Genomic DNA, 24,927 nt, shown 5'->3' on the forward strand with positions numbered 1-24,927 from the left:
TTCTTTCTCTCCTTCCTCTTTCTGCTCTTCTTCTCTGTGTTGCTCCTTTGCTTTTTTCTTCCACTCCAATGTGGATCATTGCTCGCAGCTGGCTCATTCCCTCCTGCTTCACGAGCTCCTTGTAAAATTTCTTCTGTCATCCTCTGGATCCTTTTCCTTTACTCAGCTGAGAGTAGAAGATCTGCTTGGGAAGATGGCTGTCATCAATCCTAAGGATGTGGCCACCCACCAAAGCTGGTTCTTGCTGATATACTTGATGCTCTGTAGCTTGGCTTCAGCCAAGACACTGATGTTGGCACAGTAGTTTTCCCACCTAATACAGAGGATGCTCCTGAGGCAACATTAGTGGAATTGCTCAAGTGTCTTCATGTGGCAGTGGTAGGTGTTAGCAGATACGTCACTGACAGTCAAAATGGGAAAATCACCCATTTTCAAGTACAAATAACCGCATAGGAGGCAGAGCTTTCCTGACCAATATAGCACAAGCATAGTGCAGATGGCCTTTCCCAGCAGCTGTCCATGGACTTGCCAGTCACTGTCCATGGTGCTGAAATGCAGCCCCTACCCTCCACCAAAAAAAATTCCTCCCCCACCTTCTCCTACAAAGCGAGGTTCACTTCAAAGCACAGAGCATGGGTGAGTGTGTGTTTGTCACAGAGATGATGAAAAAAGCAATGAATGAAACAATGAATGAAAAAGCACAGCACTTGGTGCAGTATTAATAAAGACAGGACAGGAATGAGAATGTGGTAAATGCATGTACGATGTGACCTTTGGGAGAAGAAAACATTGTAGGAAAGAAATTTCATGTGCTACGCACATGATCATGGCAGGAAGGTTATCAGGACAAAGTACTGAGGTGACAACGGCCCATTTTCCATTCTGACCATGTCTCCGCTGTGTTTATCAGAATGTTCAGGACATGTTGTGTTCTTTATGGTCTTTGCCTTTGACAGGATGCTAAATAAGATCTTATGCGTTCAATTTCAAACCAAATCGGATTAAAAAGATGATTGGCAGAGTGGATTTCAATAGCAGTGCTTTAATCTGAGGACAACAGATTTGTGGTCAGACTCATCAGAATTTCTGTCACGCATGTTTATTGTTTTGAATGTCTGCTCACAACAGGGAAGTTAATTTAAAGTGATGGGAAAAAGACAGAATAAATTAACAACCATGGGATGAGATGATAGAATTCTGTCCTGAATTAATAACTGAGATGCCATTTCAGGAGCAACCAGTGACGTACGATTTAATCCAATATTTACCCACTAACCAATTACCTTCAGATACATTAATCAAAAGAATGGTTAGAAACACATGGAATTTGGTATTGAAAAGAAGAACAGCCTGCCCTTATTTCTTGCAAAGCCCACTGCAAAGTGCTCCAGAAAACTGTCTTCTAATTGGAAATGTGACTGCAATTGATTTTGACAGGAAGTCGCTCAATGAATGAGACGCTGAGTGGGCGTGTCAGTTATCAGCCCACTCAGACGGGAGAGTGAAGCAGCTTCTGTTGTGTTCTGATTGGTGAGGAATTCTCAGGATGTGCAAAAGTTCACCAACGTCTGGTTTAAACCTCAGATTCCAGTCATGAAGGACTACCGGATGTGCCAATGTTTGATTCAAACCCAATCATTCCAATCGCAAAAGGCAAGAAGCCTGAGGCAACACATCAAGTGGTTCTCTACGACTCAAACTGAGAAGTTCCAGGTTCACGTTCAGCTGAGACTGTGTGACTCCTTCACTCGGCCCTGATTGGTTCGTGGTTATGAGAGGAAGCCAAAAAGAGGCTGTAGGAAGAGACCCATCGTTCCCAGGATGCACACGGTCACAAACACCCAAAGGAAGATTCTATCAATCACCATGGCAACGTACTTCCAATCATCCTCCACCTGCATTTGAGGAAATGGACAGACAATAAGTGGGGACAGGACAAGACAGTGCAAAGTGACAGGCCAAACAGTGAAAGTGGAAAAAGGGTTTTAAGGTCACAAATAGGTAAGATGATGTCCACATTTAGAGAAAAACAAGGGGGTGGTGGTGGACGGGGAGGGGCAGGGTGGGGGAGCAAAGATTGAAAAGCAGAAGAAAGAGGAAAAAAGGAATAAGTTATGTTCAGACATTTCTTGTACACTAACTTGAAAATCTATATACATAAAGGGCTACGTCTCTGTCTGTCTGTCTGGGATAAACTCCCAATCTATAACATGTAGCCCTAAAAACTATATATATTCTGAATCCTCATGACATGGGGAACAAACTGGTACCATTTTTTAAAAAGTTGAACTGAAAATTACCCCCAAAATAGCCATTTATGTAAGACCACACAGTGTTGTACCATGTGCGTTTCATGCTGCCACTTCTGTCTTTCTGTCTGTCCGGGATAAACTCCCAAACTATAACATGTAGCCCTAAAAACTATATATATTCTGAATCCTCATGACATGGGGAACAAACTGGTACCATTTTTTAAAAAGTTGAACTGAAAATTTCCCCCAAAATAGCCAGCTGTGGGTATGGCCAGGCAGATTCAAATTTCTAGCCCTGTGTACGAGGTCTGTTAGAAAAGTATCCGACCTTTTTTATTTTTTTCAAAAACCATATGGATTTGAATCACGTGTGGTTGCATCAGCCAAGCTTGAACCTTTGTGCGCATGCGTGAGTTTTTTACGCATGTCGGTTGCGTCATTTGCCTGTGAGCAGGCTTTGTGTGAGGAGTGGTCCACCCTCTCGTCGTTTTTTATTGCGAATAAATGTCTGAACGATTTGGAGCTTTGCTGCATCAATTTTTTTCCAGAAACTGTGAGAGACCTCCAGGTGGTAACCGTTCGGAAAATTCATATGGCTTTCAGCGACGATTTTATGGGGATTACACAGATTAAGGAGTGATCCAGATGGTTTAAAGACCGCCCACAACTGCTGAGAGCACGCCGCGCTCCAAGCACCAGGCTCAAACCCCCCAACATGTCCTGTGAGGCTTCATCACGGCGTTGCTTTGCGCCATGCGGCTCCACAGCGACACGCGGAACTCCGCTCCTCTTTCCATGACAAAAACTCCTGTAACAGTGGAATGTGCCGTTCATTTCTAAACTGGACGCTGTCTTGATCCGGTATGTAGTCTGACTAGCACAGGAATTGTGAAAAGACGTGGACATCAGCACTTTTTCGGCACATTGAGACAGACGTGCGGAGGAGTTCCGCGCGTCGTGGTGGAGCCGCATGGCGGAAAGCAACGCCGTGATGAAGCCTCACAGGACATGTTGGGGCATGTCCAGCTCATGCTCAATTTCTCGGATAATCACACGACTGAAAAGCAACCGACAGCCATCTGAAATCCACCTGAAAGCCGTCTGAAATCCACCTGAAAGCCATCTGAAATCCACCTGAAAGCCGTCCTGTGAGACCAACACGGAGGTGGTTTTGTGCCGCGTAATGAACAGCTCCGTGGCGCGTCCCTCCGCTTTTCTTTCCATGAAAAAAACTCCTGTAACAGTGGAATGTGACGAAAAAGTGCTGATGTCCACGTCTCCTGCCTTTTTGTGAAAGTCAGACGACGTCCCGGATCAACAAAGCCTTCACGTTGGAAATGATCTGGTTGTTTCAGCAGGGTGTGAGCCTGTCGATCGGCGCTCGGAGCACGGCGCGCTCTCAGCAGTTGTGGGCGGTCTTTAAACCGTCTGGATCACTCCTTAATCTGTGTAATCCCCATAAAATCGTCGCTGAAAGCCATATGAATTTTCCGAACGGTTACCACCTGGAGGTCTCTCACAGTTTCTGGAAAAAAATTGATGCAGCAAAGCTCCAAATCCTTCAGACATTTATTCGCAATAAAAAAAACGACGAGAGGGGTGGACCAGTGCTCACACAAAGCCTGCTCACAGGCAAATGATGCAACCGACAGGCGTGAAAAAACTCATGCATGCACACGAAGGTTCAAGCTTGGCTGATGCAATCACACGTGATTCAAATCCATATGGTTTTTAAAAAAATAAAAAGGTTGGATACTTTTCTCACAGACCTCGTATGTGTGTTGGCCATCTCTGTTTCTTTAATCCCTTTCTCCAGCACACTCAGCACAGCACAGCCACAGCACACTCAGCAAAACAGCAACATGCTTAGACTGAGGCTGTGGGTATGATTTAAATTTCCAGCCCTGTATATGTGTTGGCCATCTCTGTTTATTTAATCCCTTTCTTCAGCTACTTCTCACTGTTACTTCTCACTACTTCTCACTGCTACTTAACTGTTAAGCACCTGACTGTCCTGTACAATCCAGTTTGCCTTCCTGTCTGAATACATTCATTTTATGTTGGTAAAATTACAATGTAAAAACAGTGAAATACACCACTACCTCAATTTTGATTAACTGATATTTACATTTACTGTTACCTACCTTTTGTGTGTAATTTTTTATAAATTTGATTGCAAAACAAAGTCTGCATGAAGGACTTCAAATGTGTTTGTCTTTTAACTAAGTATTTCCACTTAGTTTGAGGAGTTCACCTCTTATAGTTCTGCTGGACAAACTTTAGCCCATTAACTATTATATGTATGACATCAGCATTACAAAAACAAATGCTTTGATTAAAATGATTGGCATTTGGCTTATGTCTAAAACAGGTTAACCCAGGCAGCGCCGAGTACCCAGCTAGTAGTTCATAAATTAGAACCCCAAATCCGAGTAAGTTGGGGGGCAATTAATTCTAAATAGAATGATTAAATCACTTTTACAGCCAGGTTTCTCAAAAGAAAAAGTTAGCAGATGGAGATATGAACATTCCCAAGTCACTGAATATGTCTTGGACTTTATTTACACCAATGAATGACCATGCTGGATGGAGGCTAATGAGGGAAGCCACGAAGACATCCAGACATCTGTGAAGGAGTTATCGGCTTCTGTGACTGTGGTTGGTGAAACTGGCATCATGCAACTTTTGTCTATTGCATCACCAGTAAAACAGCTTCCTGATGAAGTGGTGTTGTAGAAGAGGATTTTCATCAAAAGAACAGGAGAAGTTTCAGCTGCATTTTTCCAGAAGGCACATGGGAAACCCAGGCCTAGACTTGACCTATTTCTTTGTTTTACAGTCCTTCCGTACTCCACTCCAGCATGAATCTGTGAATGATGATGCAACATGCCAGTGTTGCACCAATCCCAGTTTCTCAGCTCACATCCACATAAGCCTTTAGTGTTGTCTAGCTGTCTTGGTGGCTTCCCTCATGAGGCTCCTTCCAACATGGTCCCTCAATTTTTCATCATCATCAATTTCATCAATTTTATTTATATAGCGCCAAATCACAACAAACAGTTGCCCCAAGGCGCTTTATATTGTAAGGCAAGGCCATACAATAATTACGTAAAAACCTCAACGGTCAAAACGACCCCCTGTGAGCAAGCACTTGGCGACAGTGGGAAGGAAAAACTCCCTTTTAACAGGAAGAAACCTCCAGCAGCTGAGGGAGAGAACCAAGAAAAAGACATGCTGTGGAGGGGAGCAGAGATCAATCACTAATGATTAAATGCAGAGTGGTGCATACAGAGCAAAAAGAGAAAGAAACACTCAGTGCATCATGGGAACCCCCCAGCAGTCTAAGTCTATAGCAGCATAACTAAGGGATGGTTCAGGGTCACCTGATCCAGCCCTAACTATAAGCTTTAGCAAAAAGGAAAGTTTTAAGCCTAATCTTAAAAGTAGAGAGGGTGTCTGTCTCCCTGATCCGAATTGGGAGCTGGTTCCAGAGGAGAGGAGCCTGAAAGCTGAAGGCTCTGCCTCCCATTCTACTCTTACAAACCCTAGGAACTACAAGTAAGCCTGCAGTCTGAGAGCGAAGCGCTCTATTGGGGTGATATGGTACTATGAGGTCCCTAAGATAAGATGGGACCTGATTATTCAAAACCTTATAAGTAAGAAGAAGAATTTTAAATTCTATTCTAGAATTAACAGGAAGCCAATGAAGAGAGGCCAATATGGATGAGATATGCTCTCTCCTTCTAGTCCCCGTCAGTACTCTAGCTGCAGCATTTTGAATTAACTGAAGGCTTTTCAGGGAACTTTTAGGACAACCTGATAATAATGAATTACAATAGTCCAGCCTAGAGGAAATAAATGCATGAATTAGTTTTTCAGCATCACTCTGAGACAAGACCTTTCTAATTTTAGAGATATTGCGTAAATGCAAAAAAGCAGTCCTACATATTTGTTTAATATGCGCTTTGAATGACATATCCTGATCAAAAATGACTCCAAGATTTCTCACAGTATTACTAGAGGTAGGGTAATGCCATCCAGAGTAAGGATCTGGTTAGACACCATGTTTCTAAGATTTGTGGGGCCAAGTACAATAACTTCAGTTTTATCTGAGTTTAAAAGCAGGAAATTAGAGGTCATCCATGTCTTTATGTCTGTAAGACAATCCTGCAGTTTAGCTAATTGGTGTGTGTCCTCTGGCTTCATGGATAGATAAAGCTGGGTATCATCTGCGTAACAATGAAAATTTAATCAATGCCGTCTAATAATACTGCCTAAGGGAAGCATGTATAAAGTGAATAAAATTGGTCCTAGCACAGAACCTTGTGGAACTCCATAATTAACCTTAGTCTGTGAAGAAGATTCCCCATTTACATGAACAAATTGTAATCTATTAGATAAATATGAATCAAACCACCGCAGCGCAGTGCCTTTAATACCTACGGCATGCTCTAATCTCTGTAATAAAATTTTATGGTCAACAGTATCAAAAGCAGCACTGAGGTCTAACAGAACAAGCACAGAGATGAGTCCACTGTCTGAGGCCATAAGAAGATCATTTGTAACCTTCACTAATGCTGTTTCTGTACTATGATGAATTCTAAAACCTGACTGAAACTCTTCAAATAGATCATTCCTCTGCAGATGATCAGTTAGCTGTTTTACAACTACCCTTTCAAGAATTTTTGAGAGAAAAGGAAGGTTGGAGATTGGCCTATAATTAGCTAAGATAGCTGGGTCAAGTGATGGCTTTTTAAGTAATGGTTTAATTGCTGCCACCTTAAAAGCCTGTGGTACATAGCCAACTAATAAAGATAGATTGATCATATTTAAGATCGAAGCATTAAATAATGGTAGGGCTTCCTTGAGCAGCCTGGTAGGAATGGGGTCTAATAGACATGTTGATGGTTTGGATGAAGTAACTAATGAAAATAACTCAGACAGAACAATCTGAGAGAAAGAGTCTAACCAAATACCGGCATCACTGAAAGCAGCCAAAGATAACGATACGTCTTTGGGATGGTTATGAGTAATTTTTTCTCTAATAGTTAAAATTTTATTAGCAAAGAAAGTCATGAAGTCATTACTAGTTAAAGTTAAAGGAATACTCGGCTCAATAGAGCTCTGACTCTTTGTCAGCCTGGCTACAGTGCTGAAAAGAAACCTGGGGTTGTTCTTATTTTCTTCAATTAGTGATGAGTAGTAAGATGTCCTAGCTTTACGGAGGGCTTTTTTATAGAGCAACAGACTCTTTTTCCAGGCTAAGTGAAGATCTTCTAAATTAGTGAGACGCCATTTCCTCTCCAACTTACGGGTTATCTGCTTTAAGCTGCGAGTTTGTGAGTTATACCACGGAGTCAGGCACTTCTGATTTAAAGCTCTCTTTTTCAGAGGAGCTACAGCATCCAAAGTTGTCTTCAATGAGGATGTAAAACTATTGACGAGATACTCTATCTCACTTACAGAGTTTAGGTAGCTGCTCTGCACTGTGTTGGTATATGGCATTAGAGAACATAAAGAAGGAATCATATCCTTAAACCTAGTTACAGCGCTTTCTGAAAGACTTCTAGTGTAATGAAACTTATTCCCCACTGCTGGGGGAAGCACTGCTCAGAGTAAATGTAAATGTTATTAAGAAATGATCAGACAGAAGGGAGTTTTCAGGGAATACTGTTAAGTCTTCAATTTCCATACCATAAGTCAGAACAAGATCTAAGATATGATTAAAGTGGTGGGTGGACTCATTTACATTTTGAGCAAAGCCAGTTGAGTCTAATAATAGATTAAATGCAGTGTTGAGGCTGTCATTCTCAGCATCTGTGTGGATGTTAAAACCGCCCACTATAATTATCTTATCTGAGCTAAGCACTAAGTCAGACAAAAGGTCTGAAAATTCACAGAGAAACTCACAGTAACGACCAGGAGCACGATAGATAACAACAAATAAAACTGTTTTTTGGGACTTCCAATTTGGATGGACAAGACTTAGAGTCAAGCTTTCAAATGAATTAAAGCTCTGTCTGGGTTTTTGATTAATTAATAAGTTGGAATGGAAGATTGCTGCTAATCCTCCACCTCGGCCCGTGCTACGAGCATTCTGGCAGTTAGTGTGACTCGGCGGTGTTGACTCATTTAAACTAACATATTCATCCTGCTGTAACCAGGTTTCTATAAGGCAGAATAAATCAATATGTTGATCAATTATTATATCATTTACTAACAGGGACTTAGAAGAGAGAGACCTAATGTTTAATAGACCACATTTAACTGTTTTAGTCTGTGGTGCAGTTGAAGGTGCTATATTATTTTTTCTTTTTTAATTTTTATGCTTAAATAGATTTTTGCTGGTTATTGGTGGTCTGGGAGCAGGCACCGTCTGTACGGGGATGGGGTAATGAAGGGATGGCAGGGGGAGAGAAGCTGCAGAGAGGTGTGTAAGACTACAACTCTGCTTCCTGGTCCCAACCCTGGATAGTCACAGTTTGGAGGATTGAAGAAAATTGGCCAGATTTCTAGAAATGAGAGCTGCTCCATCCAAAATGGGATGGATGCCGTCTCTCCTAACAAGACCAGGTTTTCCCCAGAAGCTTTGCCAATTATCTATGAAGCCCACCTCATTTTTTGGACACCACTCAGACAGCCAGCAATTCAAGGAGAACATGCGGCTAAACATGTCACTCCCGATTGGGGAGGGGCCCAGAGAAACTACAGAGTCTGACATTGTTTTTGCAAAGTTACACACCGATTCAATGTTAATTTTAGTGACCTCCAATTGGCGTAACCGGGTGTCATTACTGCTGACATGAATTACAATCTTACCAAATTTACACTTAGCCTTAGCCAGCAGTTTCAAATTTCCTTCAATGTCACCTGCTCTGGCCCCCGGAAGACAATTGACTATGGTTGCTGGTGTCGCTAACTTCACATTTCTCAAAACAGAGTCGCCAATAACTAGAGTTTGATCCTCGGCGGGTGTGTCGCCGACTGGGGAAAAACGGTTAGAGATGTGAACGGGTTGGCGGTGTACACGGGGCTTCTGTTTAGGGCTACGCTTCCTCCTCACAGTCACCCAGTCGGCCTGCTTTCCCGGCTGCTCGGGATCTGCCAGAGGGAAACTAACGGCGGCTAAGCTACCTTGGTCTGCACCGACTACAGGGGCCTGGCTAGCTGTAGAATTTTCCACGGTGCGGAGCCGAGTCTCCAATTCGCCCAGCCTGGCCTCCAAAGCTACGAATAAGCTACACTTATTACAAGTACTATTACTGCTAAAGGAGGCCGAGGAATAACTAAACATTTCACACCCAGAGCAGAAAAGTGCGGGAGAGACAGGAGAAGCCGCTATGCTAAACCGGCTAAGAGCTAGTAGCTGCGTTAAGCTAGCGGATTCCTAAAAACACACAAAGTGAATAATGTGTAAATAATTTAGAGGTGATTCAGCAGAGGGAGTGCTTTAGTTAAGGCACGTGAAGATTACACTGTGAAGCAAATCGTTATCTAGTTAACTAGATCAATCTAACTGCGCAGATTAAACAGCTAACAGATGCAGCAAAACACCGCTGTGCTCCGGAACAGGAAGTGATACAATACCGCAGTGAGAGCCAACCACCAGTAGAGGCCTCCAAGACATATTCAATGACTTGGAAAAGTTCATGTGTTCATCCCCTGACTTTCTCAAGAAACTCTGGCTGTAAAAAGTGATGATTTAATCATTATATTTAGAATAAATTGCCCCGTCCAATTTTTTGGGAATGTGTTGCAGATCTTAAATGCAAGAATAAATTTATAATAACAAATGCAATTAAACTTTTTTTTTTTTTTTTTTTTTGCATTTTCAGTATCATCCTAACTTATTGTGAATTGGGGTTGTAGAAATAAATTAGGTCCTTATACGAGTATTTCTTGTACACTAACTGGAACATAGCTGATAAATTATATGCTGGAGTAAATTATTCTGATAATCACATTCAAAGCACAGTGTCAAGAGGAACAACAGGCGTTTTGACAAAGCTTAGTGAGACTTGAATTTTACATATCAAAGCCTTCTCTTGCCTCTGGGTAGATTTCACTCCCAAAGAGAGAGAGAGGTCTCTACTAAAATCTAAATTTGTTTGTTTCCAACATGAACGATTGTTACCTTCTGCAGTAAGATCTGGTGCAAGAGGAGAAGTGCAGCGTGCAGGAGGGAGGCTTGTGTGATTCTCTGCAGATGGATGATTTAGTAACATTTATGAGCACTGATAGTATACTGTCAGCCAGAAGACTCAAAGCATGTTGCATTAACTAACTCAGTAATAAGTATTAACTGATTAATTTGTTAAAGATGTGCACATGAACTAAGGTATTAATTTATACATTGTTTACATTATCATAATCATTTTAAAGCACCTGAACACCATTTATAATTGAGTACTAAACTCCCCAGTTGCCATTGTAGAGTCTTTCAACTATCAATCAATTCAATCAATTTTTTTTTATATAGCGCCAAATCACAACAAACAGTTGCCCCAAGGCGCTTTATATTGTAAGGCAAGGCCATACAATAATTATGTAAAACCCCAACGGTCAAAACGACCCCCTGTGAGCAAGCACTTGGCAACAGTGGGAAGGAAAAACTCCCTTTTAACAGGAAGAAACCTCCAGCAGAACCAGGCTCAGGGAGGGGCAGTCTTCTGCTGGGACTAGTTGGGGCTGAGGGAGAGAACCAGGAAAAAGACATGCTGTGGAGGGGAGCAGAGATCGATCACTAATGATTAAATGCAGAGTGGTGCATACAGAGCAAAAAGAGAAAGAAACAGTGCATCATGGGAACCCCCCAGCAGTCTACGTCTATAGCAGCATAACTAAGGGATGGTTCAGGGTCACCTGATCCAGCCCTAACTATAAGCTTTAGCAAAAAGGAAAGTTTTAAGCCTAATCTTAAAAGTAGAGAGGGTGTCCACTGTCTGAGGCCATAAGATCATTTGTAACCTTCACTAATGCTGTTTCTGTACTATGATGAATTCTAAAACCTGACTGAAACTCTTCAAATAGACCATTCCTCTGCAGATGATCAGTTAGCTGTTTTACAACTACCCTTTCAAGAATGTTTGAGAGAAAAGGAAGGTTGGAGATTGGCCTATAATTAGCTAAGATAGCTGGGTCAAGTGATGGCTTTTTAAGTAATGGTTTAATTACTGCCACCTTAAAAACCTGTGGTACATAGCCAACTAACAAAGATAGATTGATCATATTTAAGATCGAAACATTAAATAATGGTAGGGCTTCCTTGAGCAGCCTGGTAGGAATGGGGTCTAATAGACATGTTGATGGTTTGGATGAAGTAACTAATGAAAATAACTCAGACAGAACAATCGGAGAGAAAGAGTCTAACCAAATACCGGCATCACTGAAAGCAGCCAAAGATAACGATACATCTTTGGGATGGTTATGAGTAATTTTTTCTCTAATAGTTAAAATTTTGTTAGCAAAGAAAGTCATGAAGTCATTACTAGTTAAAGTTAATGGAATACTCAGCTCAATAGAGCTCTGACTCTTTGTCAGCCTGGCTACAGTGCTGAAAAGAAACCTGGGGTTGGGGTTGTTCTTATTTTCTTCAATTAGTGATGAGTAGAAAGATGTCCTAGCTTTACGGAGGGCTTTTTTATAGAGCAACAGACTCTTTTTCCAGGCTAAGTGAAGATCTTCTAAATTAGTGAGACGCCATTTCCTCTCCAACTTACGGGTTATCTGCTTTAAGCTACGGGTTTGTGAGTTATACCACGGAGTCAGGCACTTCTGATTTAAAGCTCTCTTTTTCAGAGGAGCTACAGCATCCAAAGTTGTCTTCAATGAGGATGTAAAACTATTGACAAGATACTCTAAACAGCTAACAGATACAGCAAAACACCGCTGTGCTCCAGAACAGGAAGTGATACAATACCGCAGTGAGAGCCAACCACCAGTAGAGGCAAGCCACTACCTGGGGATCACCATCACACAGGGCCTCAAGTGGGCGCTGAACATCAGCTCTCTCACCAAGAGAGCACAACAGACAATGTGCTTTCTGGCAGCTAAGGAAGTTCAACCTGCCAAAAACAAAGATGGTGAAGTTCTACGCTGCCATCACTGAGTCCATCATCTCTTCCTCTATCACCATCTGGTATTCTGCTGCCACTGCTCGAGACAGGAGCAGACTGCAGCGTGTCATCCACACAGCAGAGAAGGTGATCGACTGCAATCTGCCATCCCTACAGGACCTGTACACTTCCAGAAACCTGAGACGAGCAAGGAAGATAGTGGCCGATCCTTCTCACTCAGGACGTTAACTTTTTGTTACCCTCCCCTCTGGCAGACAACTGAGATCCATCTATATTCCACTCTATCTATTTGACAGTAAACTTAGCTTGCCCATTTTTCTATTTGATTCCTTTACTTCTTTCAGAAATATTTTCTTTTATTGTTCTTTATGCACCAATGACACCAGATAAATTTGATTCTGAATTTCTGAATTCGTAACACGAGTAAGTCTTCATGCACTGGTAGTTAATGTCTATTAGTGCATTGCCGGATGTCAGTTAAGGTACCTGTGTTTCAAGTGTTAAACATTTGTTCACTCTTAGGTTAAAAAAAAAAAATCAACATTGCTACAGACAACACATGCATTAATAGCTGCTATGGCAAGGTAGAGAATTGATGATATTGAGTTTTTACAAATTTACAGTCCTGTTTTCTCAGATAGTATTATATGCTTTGTTTTGAACAGATATGTCATATTATATCTGTAATTGTAATATGTTGATCTTGTGCATCAAAGTGAATCAATTTTTCCTCATTATATGTCCTTTTAATTTGGAGACCTAAAAGATGAGGGCACTTGTTGTTTTTGAGTTTTCATGCTAACAGCCTGGAGGGGATGAACATGCTGTCATTTACAGTATCTGTCTCTTCAATAGAGAATATGCTTTTATTGATGGATTCTCATCATTAAGAGTGAATTGCCTCATTTTCAGTTTGGATTATATTTCAGTCGCTGACTGTTTGCCTGAATGGAGATTAGTTCGATGTGTAATAAGATCCTTGGGCAGCTGTCGCCACAAATTTTCCATTGCTGGTTTAATTGCAGAGGGCGTTGGCCTGTAATAACTCTACGGGGTAAATATAGAAACAACTGAGTTTTTGCATGCATTCCACAGACCATCACCAGCATTTCCTGATGGTTTAGTTGCTCTGGAAAAATTCTTTAAAATTCTTCAGGCATTTCGAAAAGGACTTATTTTGAAAAACTGTAGCGGAAACACTTTATCCACTATTACAGGCCATGTGAGGTACAGAAAAAAATAACATAGTGTTCTAAAATACATAGATACAATACGTAAATACAATCTTATGAGAGATGTTTTTACAACAATTTAAAAAAAAAACAACAACCCAAAATGGCAATTTTTAACAGGACTTGCCATTCTGTTGGAATTGTACTTATCACTACAGGACAAAACCCAGCAGTTGCATTCCATCACTTAATTTAAATGCTGTATTTTCACTGCTGTTCTTTGTTGACGTAATGAAAATATCGCTTAGCAGTTGCACAAATCTTAATTGGAAACCCAGCTAGTGTTGAGGAACAAACCAACTGGATGCCAAAGGACACGTCCACGTTTCACCTGGCTGCAGCAGACAGACTGTTCAAATTGAATTCAATTTCAATTTATTTTCATTTATATAGCGCCAAATCACAACAGAGTTGCCTCAAAGTGCTTCACACAGGTAAGGTCTAACCTTACCAACCCCCAGAGCAACAGTGGTAAGGAAAACTCCCTCTGAGGAAGAAACCTCAAGCAGACCAGACTGTTACTTGAATTGGTTGTCTGCCTGGGTGATTACCATCCAAGACCCAAGGTGGTTCCATGGTGAGGCCCCAACACATGCTCCCAGACCTGACCTGACCTGTTTTTAATGCCTGGCTGTGGCTGTTGTTTGCTTGCAGCATGTCAGATAGAGACAGAGCCTCTCTCTACACATTGTATGAGTTCTGACGTGTGCTGGGAGAATCCTGTAGGTGGATTAATGGTTTTAATACATAATGTGGATCCACTGTAAATTATGGAGGAGAATAAATCTGAAATTTTGGAATCATTAAATGACTGTTTTTGGGATTGTCTTGAATTATTTTTGTGGAAATCATCCTCCAGGTTTGTACTAACCAGTACTACTTGTATTTGCTGTGCATATTATTCTACACTGCAAAAAAAAGAGTGGCTAAAAACAAGATAAAACCACTATATCTGAGGGAAAAGGTGCTCAAAACAAGTGAAATTATCTGCCCATACAGCAAGATAATTTCACTTAACGAGATTTCTTGAATTAAGTTGTTGTGCTTGTTTTAAGATTATAGTATAAACATGTAAAATAAGAAATTGACCAATCATGGACCTAAATGTGCTGCCCGTGTTTCACAATCACTGCCCTAAATGTTTACAGCCACTTTTTAAACTGTACTTCATGCTGGCAGTGAAATTTGTCTAAGCGCTGAATGGCCAGTAGGTGTGGCTATGACAGAAGCAGCTGTGGAGATCTGTGGATCTGGACATCCCAACTGGACAACATATACTGTGTTTGGACAGACATGGACTAACAACTGCCCACTGTGATGCACGTGTGTCTGCTTGATGTCATCACATGGACATAAATAAAAACATATATCACTGAGGCGACAGGTTGCAGCATGTGCATGTGCTCACTGCAGCCCATTAACAGGCTTCCCCCAGGTTGAAACGGACCATCAGATCATAACACGCAGTGGGCGATCTGACTGTCATGTCACCCATGTGAGCTCTGTTCCACATGACATGGTGTCAGTCCTGTGGCACGCCAGCAGGACACGTGTGTGGACCGGCTGGACATGCGCCAGCAGATGTGGACTTGATGAGACGAATGGACTGCTTCTCATTCATGTCATTTCATGACTGTACGTCTGTGACCATGGGTCATCTACAGAGGAACAGATGGATCATATTTGTATTGCCAGCTTGATAAGAGGGATTCAATACAATGCAATGTTTTTATATGGTATGTGGTTTATTTATTTATTTATTTTAAATACATCCATGTCCTTCCTGATATCAGGCAGTTTCGTGCATCTTTTATAGGCTGGTGATGGTAGCTTAGTGGTAAAGTTTCTGACTGGTAGCCAGAGCTTTTGGAAAGTGTGGGTTCGAATCCCGTGGGTGTCATGTATTTTTTATATTTTTTTATTTTCACAGCAGCTGTGCGATGTGGTTACACATCACACTGCTGCTCGCACTGTGTTGCCACGTGCACAAAACCGTTGTAACATGAATTTATTTATTTATTTTTTCTTCACAGCAGTTGCATGATGTGTAACCACATTGCGCAGCTGCTGGCACTGTGTTCCCACATGCACAAACCATTGCACTGGCATCATGCACGACTGCCAGTCGGCGCAATGTGTCGTGGTGCTCTCATACGAGCTGTTCCGATGGGAGTTGCCCTGAGTTGTGAAGGGGCCCTTAATCTTGTTAAGAACCAAATAATTTACAGTATAATATACCGGAAAATGAAAGAGAAGTGTGTGAGTGGACACAAGGATGTAGCATTCTGCTCTCTCACGATATAAAGACATTAACCATGTTACCGTCTGTCACATTCAGACCGATCAGCTCCAGTAAAAATAAAACCCACTCACCTCTTTGGCCTTGTTGCGGCTCTTCATGTTCTCTGCGATGTACTTGACACTCTCGATGGCCTGTTTGACCTCAGGTGAAAGCACAGAAAAAGCCACCACTGTGTTGATACTCTGGGAGCTCAGCGGACGCGACATCTTCCCTGAGTCTGGTACTTCTGGCGTCTCTGTACTGTGCTGGCAGGAACAGGGGCTTTTTCTCCCACTGCAACCTTCCAGGGACAGAAGTTTGCAGTCGCCAAACTCCAGACAGTTGACTGAGCTTCCTCCAACCTGCTGTGGGCCACAACCAAATATCCAGTTCAGTCTCACCTTGAACCAAATGTTCACAGTTATATCAGATATAATACAACATACTGTATACAAATAATGAATGTTTATGAATGCAATGGTAAGAATATTTCATGAGGTGAAGGATGAAATGTTCCATTCAACGAGGCGCCTCGTTGAATGGAACATTTCATCCTTCACCTCATGAAATATTCTTACCATTGCACGAATGAAAAACATTCATTATTTGTTTTAAATAACACCTAAAATCGATCTTTGTCATTTGATATTTTATTAATTTATTAACAAGAGAAAAGGGACTTACACTTTGGTGTGCATCACTACTCCTTTGAGGTCAAGAGGTTCTAAACAGTCCAGTCCAATCCAAACGATAATGTCAACATCCCTCACGGTCTTAAAATGACGATGTAATCTGTACCTGGTGGCGTGCATTGACTTCTTCGTGTACATACTGCCGTCTGCTTTCCTCAGTCCAACGAAAAATCGCGACAAAACTTTGTCAAGCTCTTCATCCGACAGCATATCTATTTCAGCTAGAGACAACCCAACGAATACTGCAAATGCCTCCAGACGGCTTACGGCGTAGTGGATTTGTTTGGGGGGGGGGTTGTGTTAGAAGAATGAGCACCGTCAATAAGCTGGTTCTGTCACCAAAACAAACCCTGCCATGTTTGTTTTTAAGCCACGCAGCATTGTCACAAGTGTGAACGTGTGGTCATCCTGGTGTGCAATGGTAGAAAATGTATGGAACCAAATTTTCACAGTAAATGGAACACAACGGCAAATGGGACAGAGGACCAATATCACGTGACATACTAATCACCAGTCAAATGACAAGGATCTATTTAGGCATTATATAATTCTAAATAACGTTTGTGAAGCTTACTTTTATATGTTTCTAGTCTAGGACTGTTTTTGCATTCAGTATGGAAATATGGGTTTAAATTTTTGAGTCAACATTTAATTTCAAATCATCCTGGGATTGGATTTTGCTCAGAATCCTAATTAACTCCTGTTTGTGCCAAGCTGTACCCGTCAATCAAATTTCATTGAAATGTGTTTGTGTCTTTCTAATATATGTTGATGACAGACAAATATCAATAAAAACCTGTGCTTATTGGCAGAGATAATAAGGTAACTGTACTCAAAGAACGGTCACCTGTTGAAGATTTTTGGCCCCAGTTTGCATCCCAATTCCAAAATTGAGGAAATGTGGCCCAGTTTATGTAAACAACAGGCAAAATTTGTATTTTCTGTTATTATATGATCCTTTGCAAATGGGTGTAAGTGATCATTTCAGAGTATTGCCAGTTATTGCCACTTACACTTGAGTATGAGCAATTCCCATTACATGAGTGTTCACACCTCAAAACTGTCTTTTGCTAAAGAGCACAACATGGTTTTCATGGGATTTATGTTGCGGAAGAGACTCAGAGAGAGGCTTTTGCTCAGAGAATGCTACATCTCTTTTACTGCATATTGGACCTGGATTTCCACTGAATGAATAAATGAATTTCCAGCAAAGAAAACAAAAGTTTAGTCTGGCAGCATGCACTGTGCCATGCTTCGCCACATCCATGACACCACAGAACTGCCTTGAGCCCTGGATGACAATACATTCAGTGTTGCCAGATACAGCTGATGATTTCCAGCCCAAATGTTGTTCAAAAGTTGCCTTCGGCTGATTGGGCTTTGTGTCAAATTTCTTTTAAAACATATTTTTTAAATCCCAAACTGATCCCAAACCAGCCCAAATTTTGTTCACCTGCCCAATTCTAATTTTACACACAAAATAAAATTCTAAACTGCCCAATCTGACAACACTGGTCACATGGACAAAATGTCAAAGCTGACACTTTCACAATGCAAGTGATACTCATTATCTCATTTGACACAAAGTCATTCCTGTGGCACCCAAGGATTCTCCGAAGAGACCGGGTACCAAGGACATCCAGCCATTGCCTTAGGTGACCTAAGTTAGGTCATTGGTGTGCGTGACCTAAAGCACGACCTAGATGTGACACTCTTTTGGATAACGACGTATCTAAACATCACAACCATACTGCTTAAAGATTTCCTGATTTCTCACAATCACCACTTACAACCAACATCAGGATACTATTGTGTGTCTGATTCTTTTTGTCTTCTTCTTCTTCTTGTGGCAAATATGTGGACAATCAGGCATCACAAATCAGCACTGGGAGATGACCCTAAAACTTCTTGAGTATTTCTGACTCTATCACACATTAAAGCATCATGTGATACTTTTGATTTATATGTCAATAAAATACATTCTTATAAACATGCACGTTTACTTTCCACCAAGGAGATGTTTTTTTTCGGTCTTGCTTGTTTCTCAGCAAGCTATCTCAAAAATACTTTAGCTCATTCAAATAAAAGGAGGTATTTTTAGTCATAGTAATAATAAGAAATACATTTAAAGAATGTGCTCCACTGATTTCCAGGTCATTTGTAGTTTGGTGAAACAGCGCCCCACAGGTTGGCTCCATCACAAAGGTTATATTTTCACACGTGTGTCTTGGTTGGTTAATTTGTCACAGCAAATTTTGGATAAGTGTTCATGAAATTTGGTTAACAGTGGGCATGAGCCAAAAATAAAAATCCATTTAGTTCTAGTGTTTCTATCAAATTTTTGAGAGTGCATTTTTTTATTGGTGTCTCACAAAATAATGATGAGAGATGATTTATAAATGACTCCAATCTGGTTGAAGAACTGGAACATGGTTTATGGTTGACGGGGTTGAAGAGACTGTTGCATCTTGGCAGACACATGTGCTCACATGTAGAGTAATTGTAGGATTTGGGTCACATACCTGCAGTAAGCTACTCCTCCTCTTCCCACCTTTTCCTCCTCCGCCTCCTCCTCCCCCTCCAGCTCCTCCTGCCTCCCCACTGAATTCCAAACCCTCAGCCTTGCCCTCTTCATCAATCGGTCTCCGCATCAGCATAATCCGTGGCAACACCTTGAGAAACACCGAACGCACCCAGCCCGGCATGGTGTGGGTCATGGGCGTGCGGTAGTGCACATTCAGCACAAAGACAGTGATGACAATGCTGAGCGTGACAAAGATCATTGTGAAGAGCAGGTACTCGCCAATGAGCGGAATGACCAGCGAAGTGGAGGGGATGGTCTCAGTGATAACCAAGAGAAAGACAGTGAGGGAGAGCAGGACAGAGATACAGAGCGTGACCTTCTCTCCACAGTCAGATGGGAGATAGAAAACCAGCACCGTGAGGAAAGAGATGAGGAGGCAAGGGATGATGAGGTTGATGGTGTAGAAGAGCGGCAGGCGCCGAATGTAGAAGGAGTAGGTGATGTCGGGATAGATCTCCTCACAGCAGTTGTATTTGATATCGTGTTTGTATCCGGGAGCGTCAATGATTTCCCACTCACCGCTTTCCCAGAAGTCTTTCAGGTTCACCTAAGTGATGAATAAAAATATTAGTCATGTAATAATTAAAGTACTTGACAGTCATTGCCAAACATGTAAGGCTCATAATGTTTGGTTTTCATAGTTTTCACCACTTTGATCTTTTTAAAGAGAAATCTTCATTCAAATTGAAAATGTCCCGTTAGTCTAAGAGGTTTAGGAAATTTTGCATAACAAGATAAAATTTTCAGAATTGGTCAAAAAAATTGGTCTGGTATTTATATTTTGTATTTGTATTTATAATTATGTATATTTGCTGCTGGAACCTCAATTTCCCTAAAGGAGTCTTCCCAGGCAGCACGGTGGCTTAGTGGTTAGCACTGTTGCACCACAGCGAGAAGGTCATGGGTTCAATTCCCGTGGCCTTTCTGTGTGGAGTTTGCATGTTCTCCGTGTTTGCGTGGGTTTCCTCCGGGTGCTCCAGTTTCCTCCCACATCCGAAGACATGCGGGTTAGGTGGATTGGAATCTTTAAAATTGTCCTTAGGTGTAGGTGTGTCTGTGTTTGTTTGTCTATTTGTGGCCCTGCGACAGACTGGCGTCCTGTCCTGGGTGTACCTCGCCTCACGCCCTATGACTGCTGGGATAGGCTCCAGCCCCCCGCGACCCTTAGTTGGACTAAGTGGTAGAAGATGGATGGATGGAGTCTTCCCAAGAGATCAGTAAATTTCTATCTAATCTAATCTAAAAATGTGTAGAATCTCATATTTAAAGTCTTCAAAAATTGCGGCATACAAATTGTTCATATTGTGGAAAATAAGTTTTTAATCTCTCTTCTTAAAGTTTTACATCACTGGGTTTCATGTTCAAAATGAAAGTGCCATATTTTTGTTTGCGTATGTGAAAACAGTCCAGCTGTAAAATGTCTGTGAAGTGATTGTTCTGACACCACTGAGCCACATCCAAATATGCATTCCAGCTTATTATCCTGCCCTAAACACTGTGTTCCCCTAATTATTTTTGAACAGTGTATATACAAGAAGAAATTCCTGGGAAAATCCAAAGAAGATAGCGGACATACAGGCATCCAACAGGCTGTGACATTGTGCAAATATGCATCATGAACTATTAAAAAAAGTCTGCTGGTGCAAAATAGAAAATTTTTGTGTTATACGTGCACATTGTGCATCCTCTGTTAACACCCGGGTCAAAGGTCAGGTCAGGTGGTGGTGCAACACGTTGAAATTGTGTCCTTACTACTTGCTCACTCACTTCTAGTACTTGCATCAGTCAGAGCTCGGTAGTCTGTACTGACTGATGTCAAGTACATATTAAGTAATTGGATGCAGGGCTGGACTGTTATCAATGACTACGTTTACATGCCGTTAATATTCGGGATAAGGTCAGTATTCTGGTTTCTGAATCATTAGGAATAACCCGTTTACATACTTAACCAGACTGAGTTACTCCTGTATACATGGTCATTGGTATCATTTGGAATATCCCCATCTAAACAGCGACGCACGTCGTCCACCGGTGCTTGATTTGATCTGGCGTTCGTGCAAATCCTGCTTCGTGTAAAACCCCTCACTACACACTTTTCTCAAACAGGCATTAACATTTTCTCATTTTTCTCTCCTGGGGTTGCCTCCGCATCAAAACAGCGAGCGTCTCTGGACCTGTTGCCAGATTTGGTGCAGCTACGCACAGAAGAGAGGGGGGCAGTGAGAATGGTCCGTTGTGGCGTTTACCGAGCCACAGACAGTAACCGCATCGGAGGCAGAGCAATCGCGGTGATATGCCGACTGGTGCCGCGACCGGCCCGCCTGATAAGGACGCAGAACACAATGCTCTGTTTACCTCTGCTTCTGTGGTGTCCGGTGGTTTGCGCGCCGCATACAAGTAGTTGCTGTACTCAAAAGACCAAGATTCCTTGCGGATACAACATGCGCAGAACACAAAATAATGTTCCTTTCTATGGGGATATCCTGATGCGCATTTATATGACCTGATATTCGGGTTAGAAAAGGAGTAACCCAGGGGTCTTATTCGGGTTTTAAAAACCGGAATATGAGCATATTCTGGTTTTTGCGGGCGTTTACATCAACTGGGTTATTGCCAATATTCCGGTTATGAAAGGGTTATTGGCTGCATGTAAACGTAGTCTTTGACACGGGGGTGGGGGCGTGGCCATCAGCTGCTCCTTACTATTTAAAGTGACACATTCCAAAACGGGTCATTTCTTTGAAAAGTTTTTTTGTTGCAGTTTTTTATTTAAGCTGCACCACTTCAGTGTTTTAGATCATTTTGGACCACAAACATTTATTTTATATTAACACCTGGCTGATTTGATATTAGCTTTGTGTAAAGGTGTATCATGTAGCCCCTGTAAAAAAAAAAAATTAAAAAAAAATCAAAACGTTGGCTTTTGATAACTCCACCAGACACTGACCTTTGACCCAATGAGTACCAGGTCAATCTTGGCTTTGTCGTAAGTCCAGGAGCCAAACTTCATGGAGCAGTTCTGGTAGTCAAAGGGGAAGTATGTGATGTCCATGGGACAGGAGGATTTGAAAATGGCTGGAGGAACCCAGGTGATGGTCCCATCAAACTTCAGCAGAGCTTTGGTCTTATCCTCCACCAGGAAATCACCTACAGCGCTGGACGTGGTTTGTGTGTGTGTGTGTGTGTGTGTGTGTGTGTCCGTCCATAATCAGGTGTTCATGCAAATGTGTGTTTTGGAAAGGAGGAGAAGGGATGAGAAGATATGACAGAAGATTATGCGGATGTTGAAAATAGTTCCACAGACATGGGAGGTAAATGAAAGATGAGTAGAGCAGGAGATATAAAGGAGGAGAATGTTAGAATTCAAACAGAGATGACAGCAAAACTGCAGTTTGTCTTATTGTAAAACACAAAATTGCCTTCAGTTTACAAATTCTGTGAGTGAGAAGACAAAATGGGCCCAAAATTAGTGAATTTTTAAAAATTATTTTAGCATGAACAGTAGCTATCATGAGTTCATTATTCAGTGTGGCAACCATACAAATGTAGAAACCACAGCTGTGCTTTAAGACTTTATCCACTTTGATGATGATGATGATGATAATGACTGTGATAATGGTTGAGTCTCACTTGTTGTAGAGTACAATGTCAGGTCTCCAGATCTTGTTTGATGGAACTCTGATGAACTCGATTCCCTCAAATTCTGCCGGATTCCATCGCAGTTTGTAGTCGTTCCAAATCTGAAACTCAGAACACAGAAAATTAAATAAATAAATATAGACTGAGCTTACTGGGGAGTCTAACTTCTAATAATGAGTAATCACTGGAAGCATCATCATGAAAATTTGGCGTGACATTTTTATTACTGCGGATAAACCATTTCTATTCAATTTATTTATACAGCACCAAATCACAAGTCACCTCATCTTGACATCATCTATCCCATGACCATTTACACTGACAGCAGTGGCCAAAATGTTTTGGTTTTACAGGAAGAAACCTCAAGCAGATCAGACTCGGGGGGGGGGGGGGGGGTTCAAGCCAACGGCCCCGCCCACCAATACTGTTAAGATTAATTAATTTAAGTGATTTCAGTGTCTAATTATATGTTTTCTCTCAAATTTCAACTTAGCAACTTTTGAAAACCAAGATGGCAGCTTAGCCTTGAAATTTTGTAATAAATGACCACCAAATGAATGTTTTGAAATGAGTTTTTGCATAATCCTTCAATAAATATTAAATGTGCAAAAACATTATTTCATCTCATTTTTACATACTGTACATAAACTTCCAAGTGGTTTCATTGGGTGCAATAATATATTTTTAATTCTGTATTTCTTGGGGATAAATTCACACTGTTTCAGATCAGCTAATAATAAATATCAGAAAACAAGAGAAAACCTTCCTGAATCAAGTGCAGAAGGAGCAGGCATATGAGCCTTTCTATCAACATACCTGCAGGAAACGTTTCATGAGCCGTACGTCCATTAGCCTCGGCTATTTGCACATCATTCAAGAGGAATTCATTTATTGGTGAAGCCCGTTAATAGCCAGTTATGACCTGGAAGCTGTTTAATTAACCATGTCATGCTACACTAGATTTTTCATTTATTTAAACAGGAAATTCACATTCCGATTATTGGGAGGTGGAACTCCCCATAGGTGTGTGTGTGTGTGTGTGTGTGTGTGTGTGTGTGTGTGTGTGTGTGTGTGTGTGTGTGTGTGTGTGTGTGTGTGTGTGTGTGTGTGTGTGTGTGTGTGTGTGTGTGTGTGTGTGTGTGTGTGTGTGTTTTATTGTTTACAAAACAGTAATAATTTAATATTTAGAACCGCTGTTCTCATTTCAGTCATCAGAAGGTCAAGCTCACTAATAGCTGGTGATATATTTAATATGGATTTGATGGAGAATATAAAACTGATGGTCAGCACAACTTCAAACCAATTTCAGGAATGAGTGAAAAGGAAGACGGAAAGTCATCTGGGATACACGTGAGAGCAAATTTCCATCCATTTCCCACCACTTATCCAGAGTCATGTCACAGTGTAATGCTGCATTCTGAACCCTCATGAGGTCGGAAATTCCGACGTCTAATTTGTAGTAAAATGCCTTGAACGGTCCGGAATTTTCACTCAGAAACTCGGTAGGAAACTGGGCAACCTGAGGTACTGCAGTTACCACCACTGCCATGGCGGCACCCCTTTGCGACTGGACTGAGAAAATGCATCTTTAAATAAATTTTTAACAAGACATTACTGCTAAAAGTAATATTTTCACATTCTATGTGTTGTTAGTTTAGTTAGCAGCACCACATATCATCAAAAACATCTGACAACTTCATGTACCTGTAATCATAATTATGTTTAAAATTCAGGCTTGCTCAGTCTTGAGAGAAGTATTTACGCTGTGTTTGGCCTTGTACCTTAAAGTGGTACCTTGTTTCTTGTAGTATTGATTGTGTGTGGTAGTTTGTGTGGACACTCACGTGTCTGAGCCACAGATTTGTCTCCATGATCTGATTCACCTCATCCTGCACAGAAACAGAGAATGAAGAAATTACACCTGTTGACATGCATGTGTGTGTGCGCGTGTGTGTGTTTTGCACAGTGCATGACACAGTGTTAAAATGAGCATAACATATTTTGTCTCCATCTACACTGTGCTGTCTGTCCTCCGGATGCTATGATGAATCAACTGAATCAATGCAATTTCATCAGGAGACTGACTGGTTGAGGGTTTAATTCCCACCCCAATGGGTGACGGCGAAATGGGGGCATTGAATTCAGTAAAGCTTTTATTGGTACTTCTTGTG

General features: G+C 41.4%; 1 protein-coding gene across 1 annotated transcript in view; it reads right to left on the reverse strand.

Annotated features, from left to right (window-relative positions):
* Positions 1–1,225: 1,225 nt before the first annotated feature.
* The window catches only part of chrna6 (cholinergic receptor, nicotinic, alpha 6), a 49,784-nt gene continuing 26,082 nt past the window's right edge, over positions 1,226–24,927 (reverse strand). Inside the window, exons 3-9 of the mRNA XM_034188583.1 lie at positions 24,601–24,645; positions 22,748–22,857; positions 22,065–22,272; positions 19,056–19,664; positions 15,934–16,206; positions 1,760–1,895; positions 1,226–1,596 (exon numbers count right to left, since the gene is read on the reverse strand). Of these exons, the coding sequence (XP_034044474.1) occupies positions 1,770–1,895; positions 15,934–16,206; positions 19,056–19,664; positions 22,065–22,272; positions 22,748–22,857; positions 24,601–24,645 (1,371 nt within the window). The 3' untranslated portion in view covers positions 1,226–1,596; positions 1,760–1,769. The remainder of the gene's footprint in view (positions 1,597–1,759; positions 1,896–15,933; positions 16,207–19,055; positions 19,665–22,064; positions 22,273–22,747; positions 22,858–24,600; positions 24,646–24,927) is intronic.

This window comes from Thalassophryne amazonica, chromosome 15 (genome assembly GCF_902500255.1).
Source record: "Thalassophryne amazonica chromosome 15, fThaAma1.1, whole genome shotgun sequence".
NCBI classification, from domain to species: Eukaryota; Metazoa; Chordata; class Actinopteri; order Batrachoidiformes; family Batrachoididae; genus Thalassophryne; species Thalassophryne amazonica.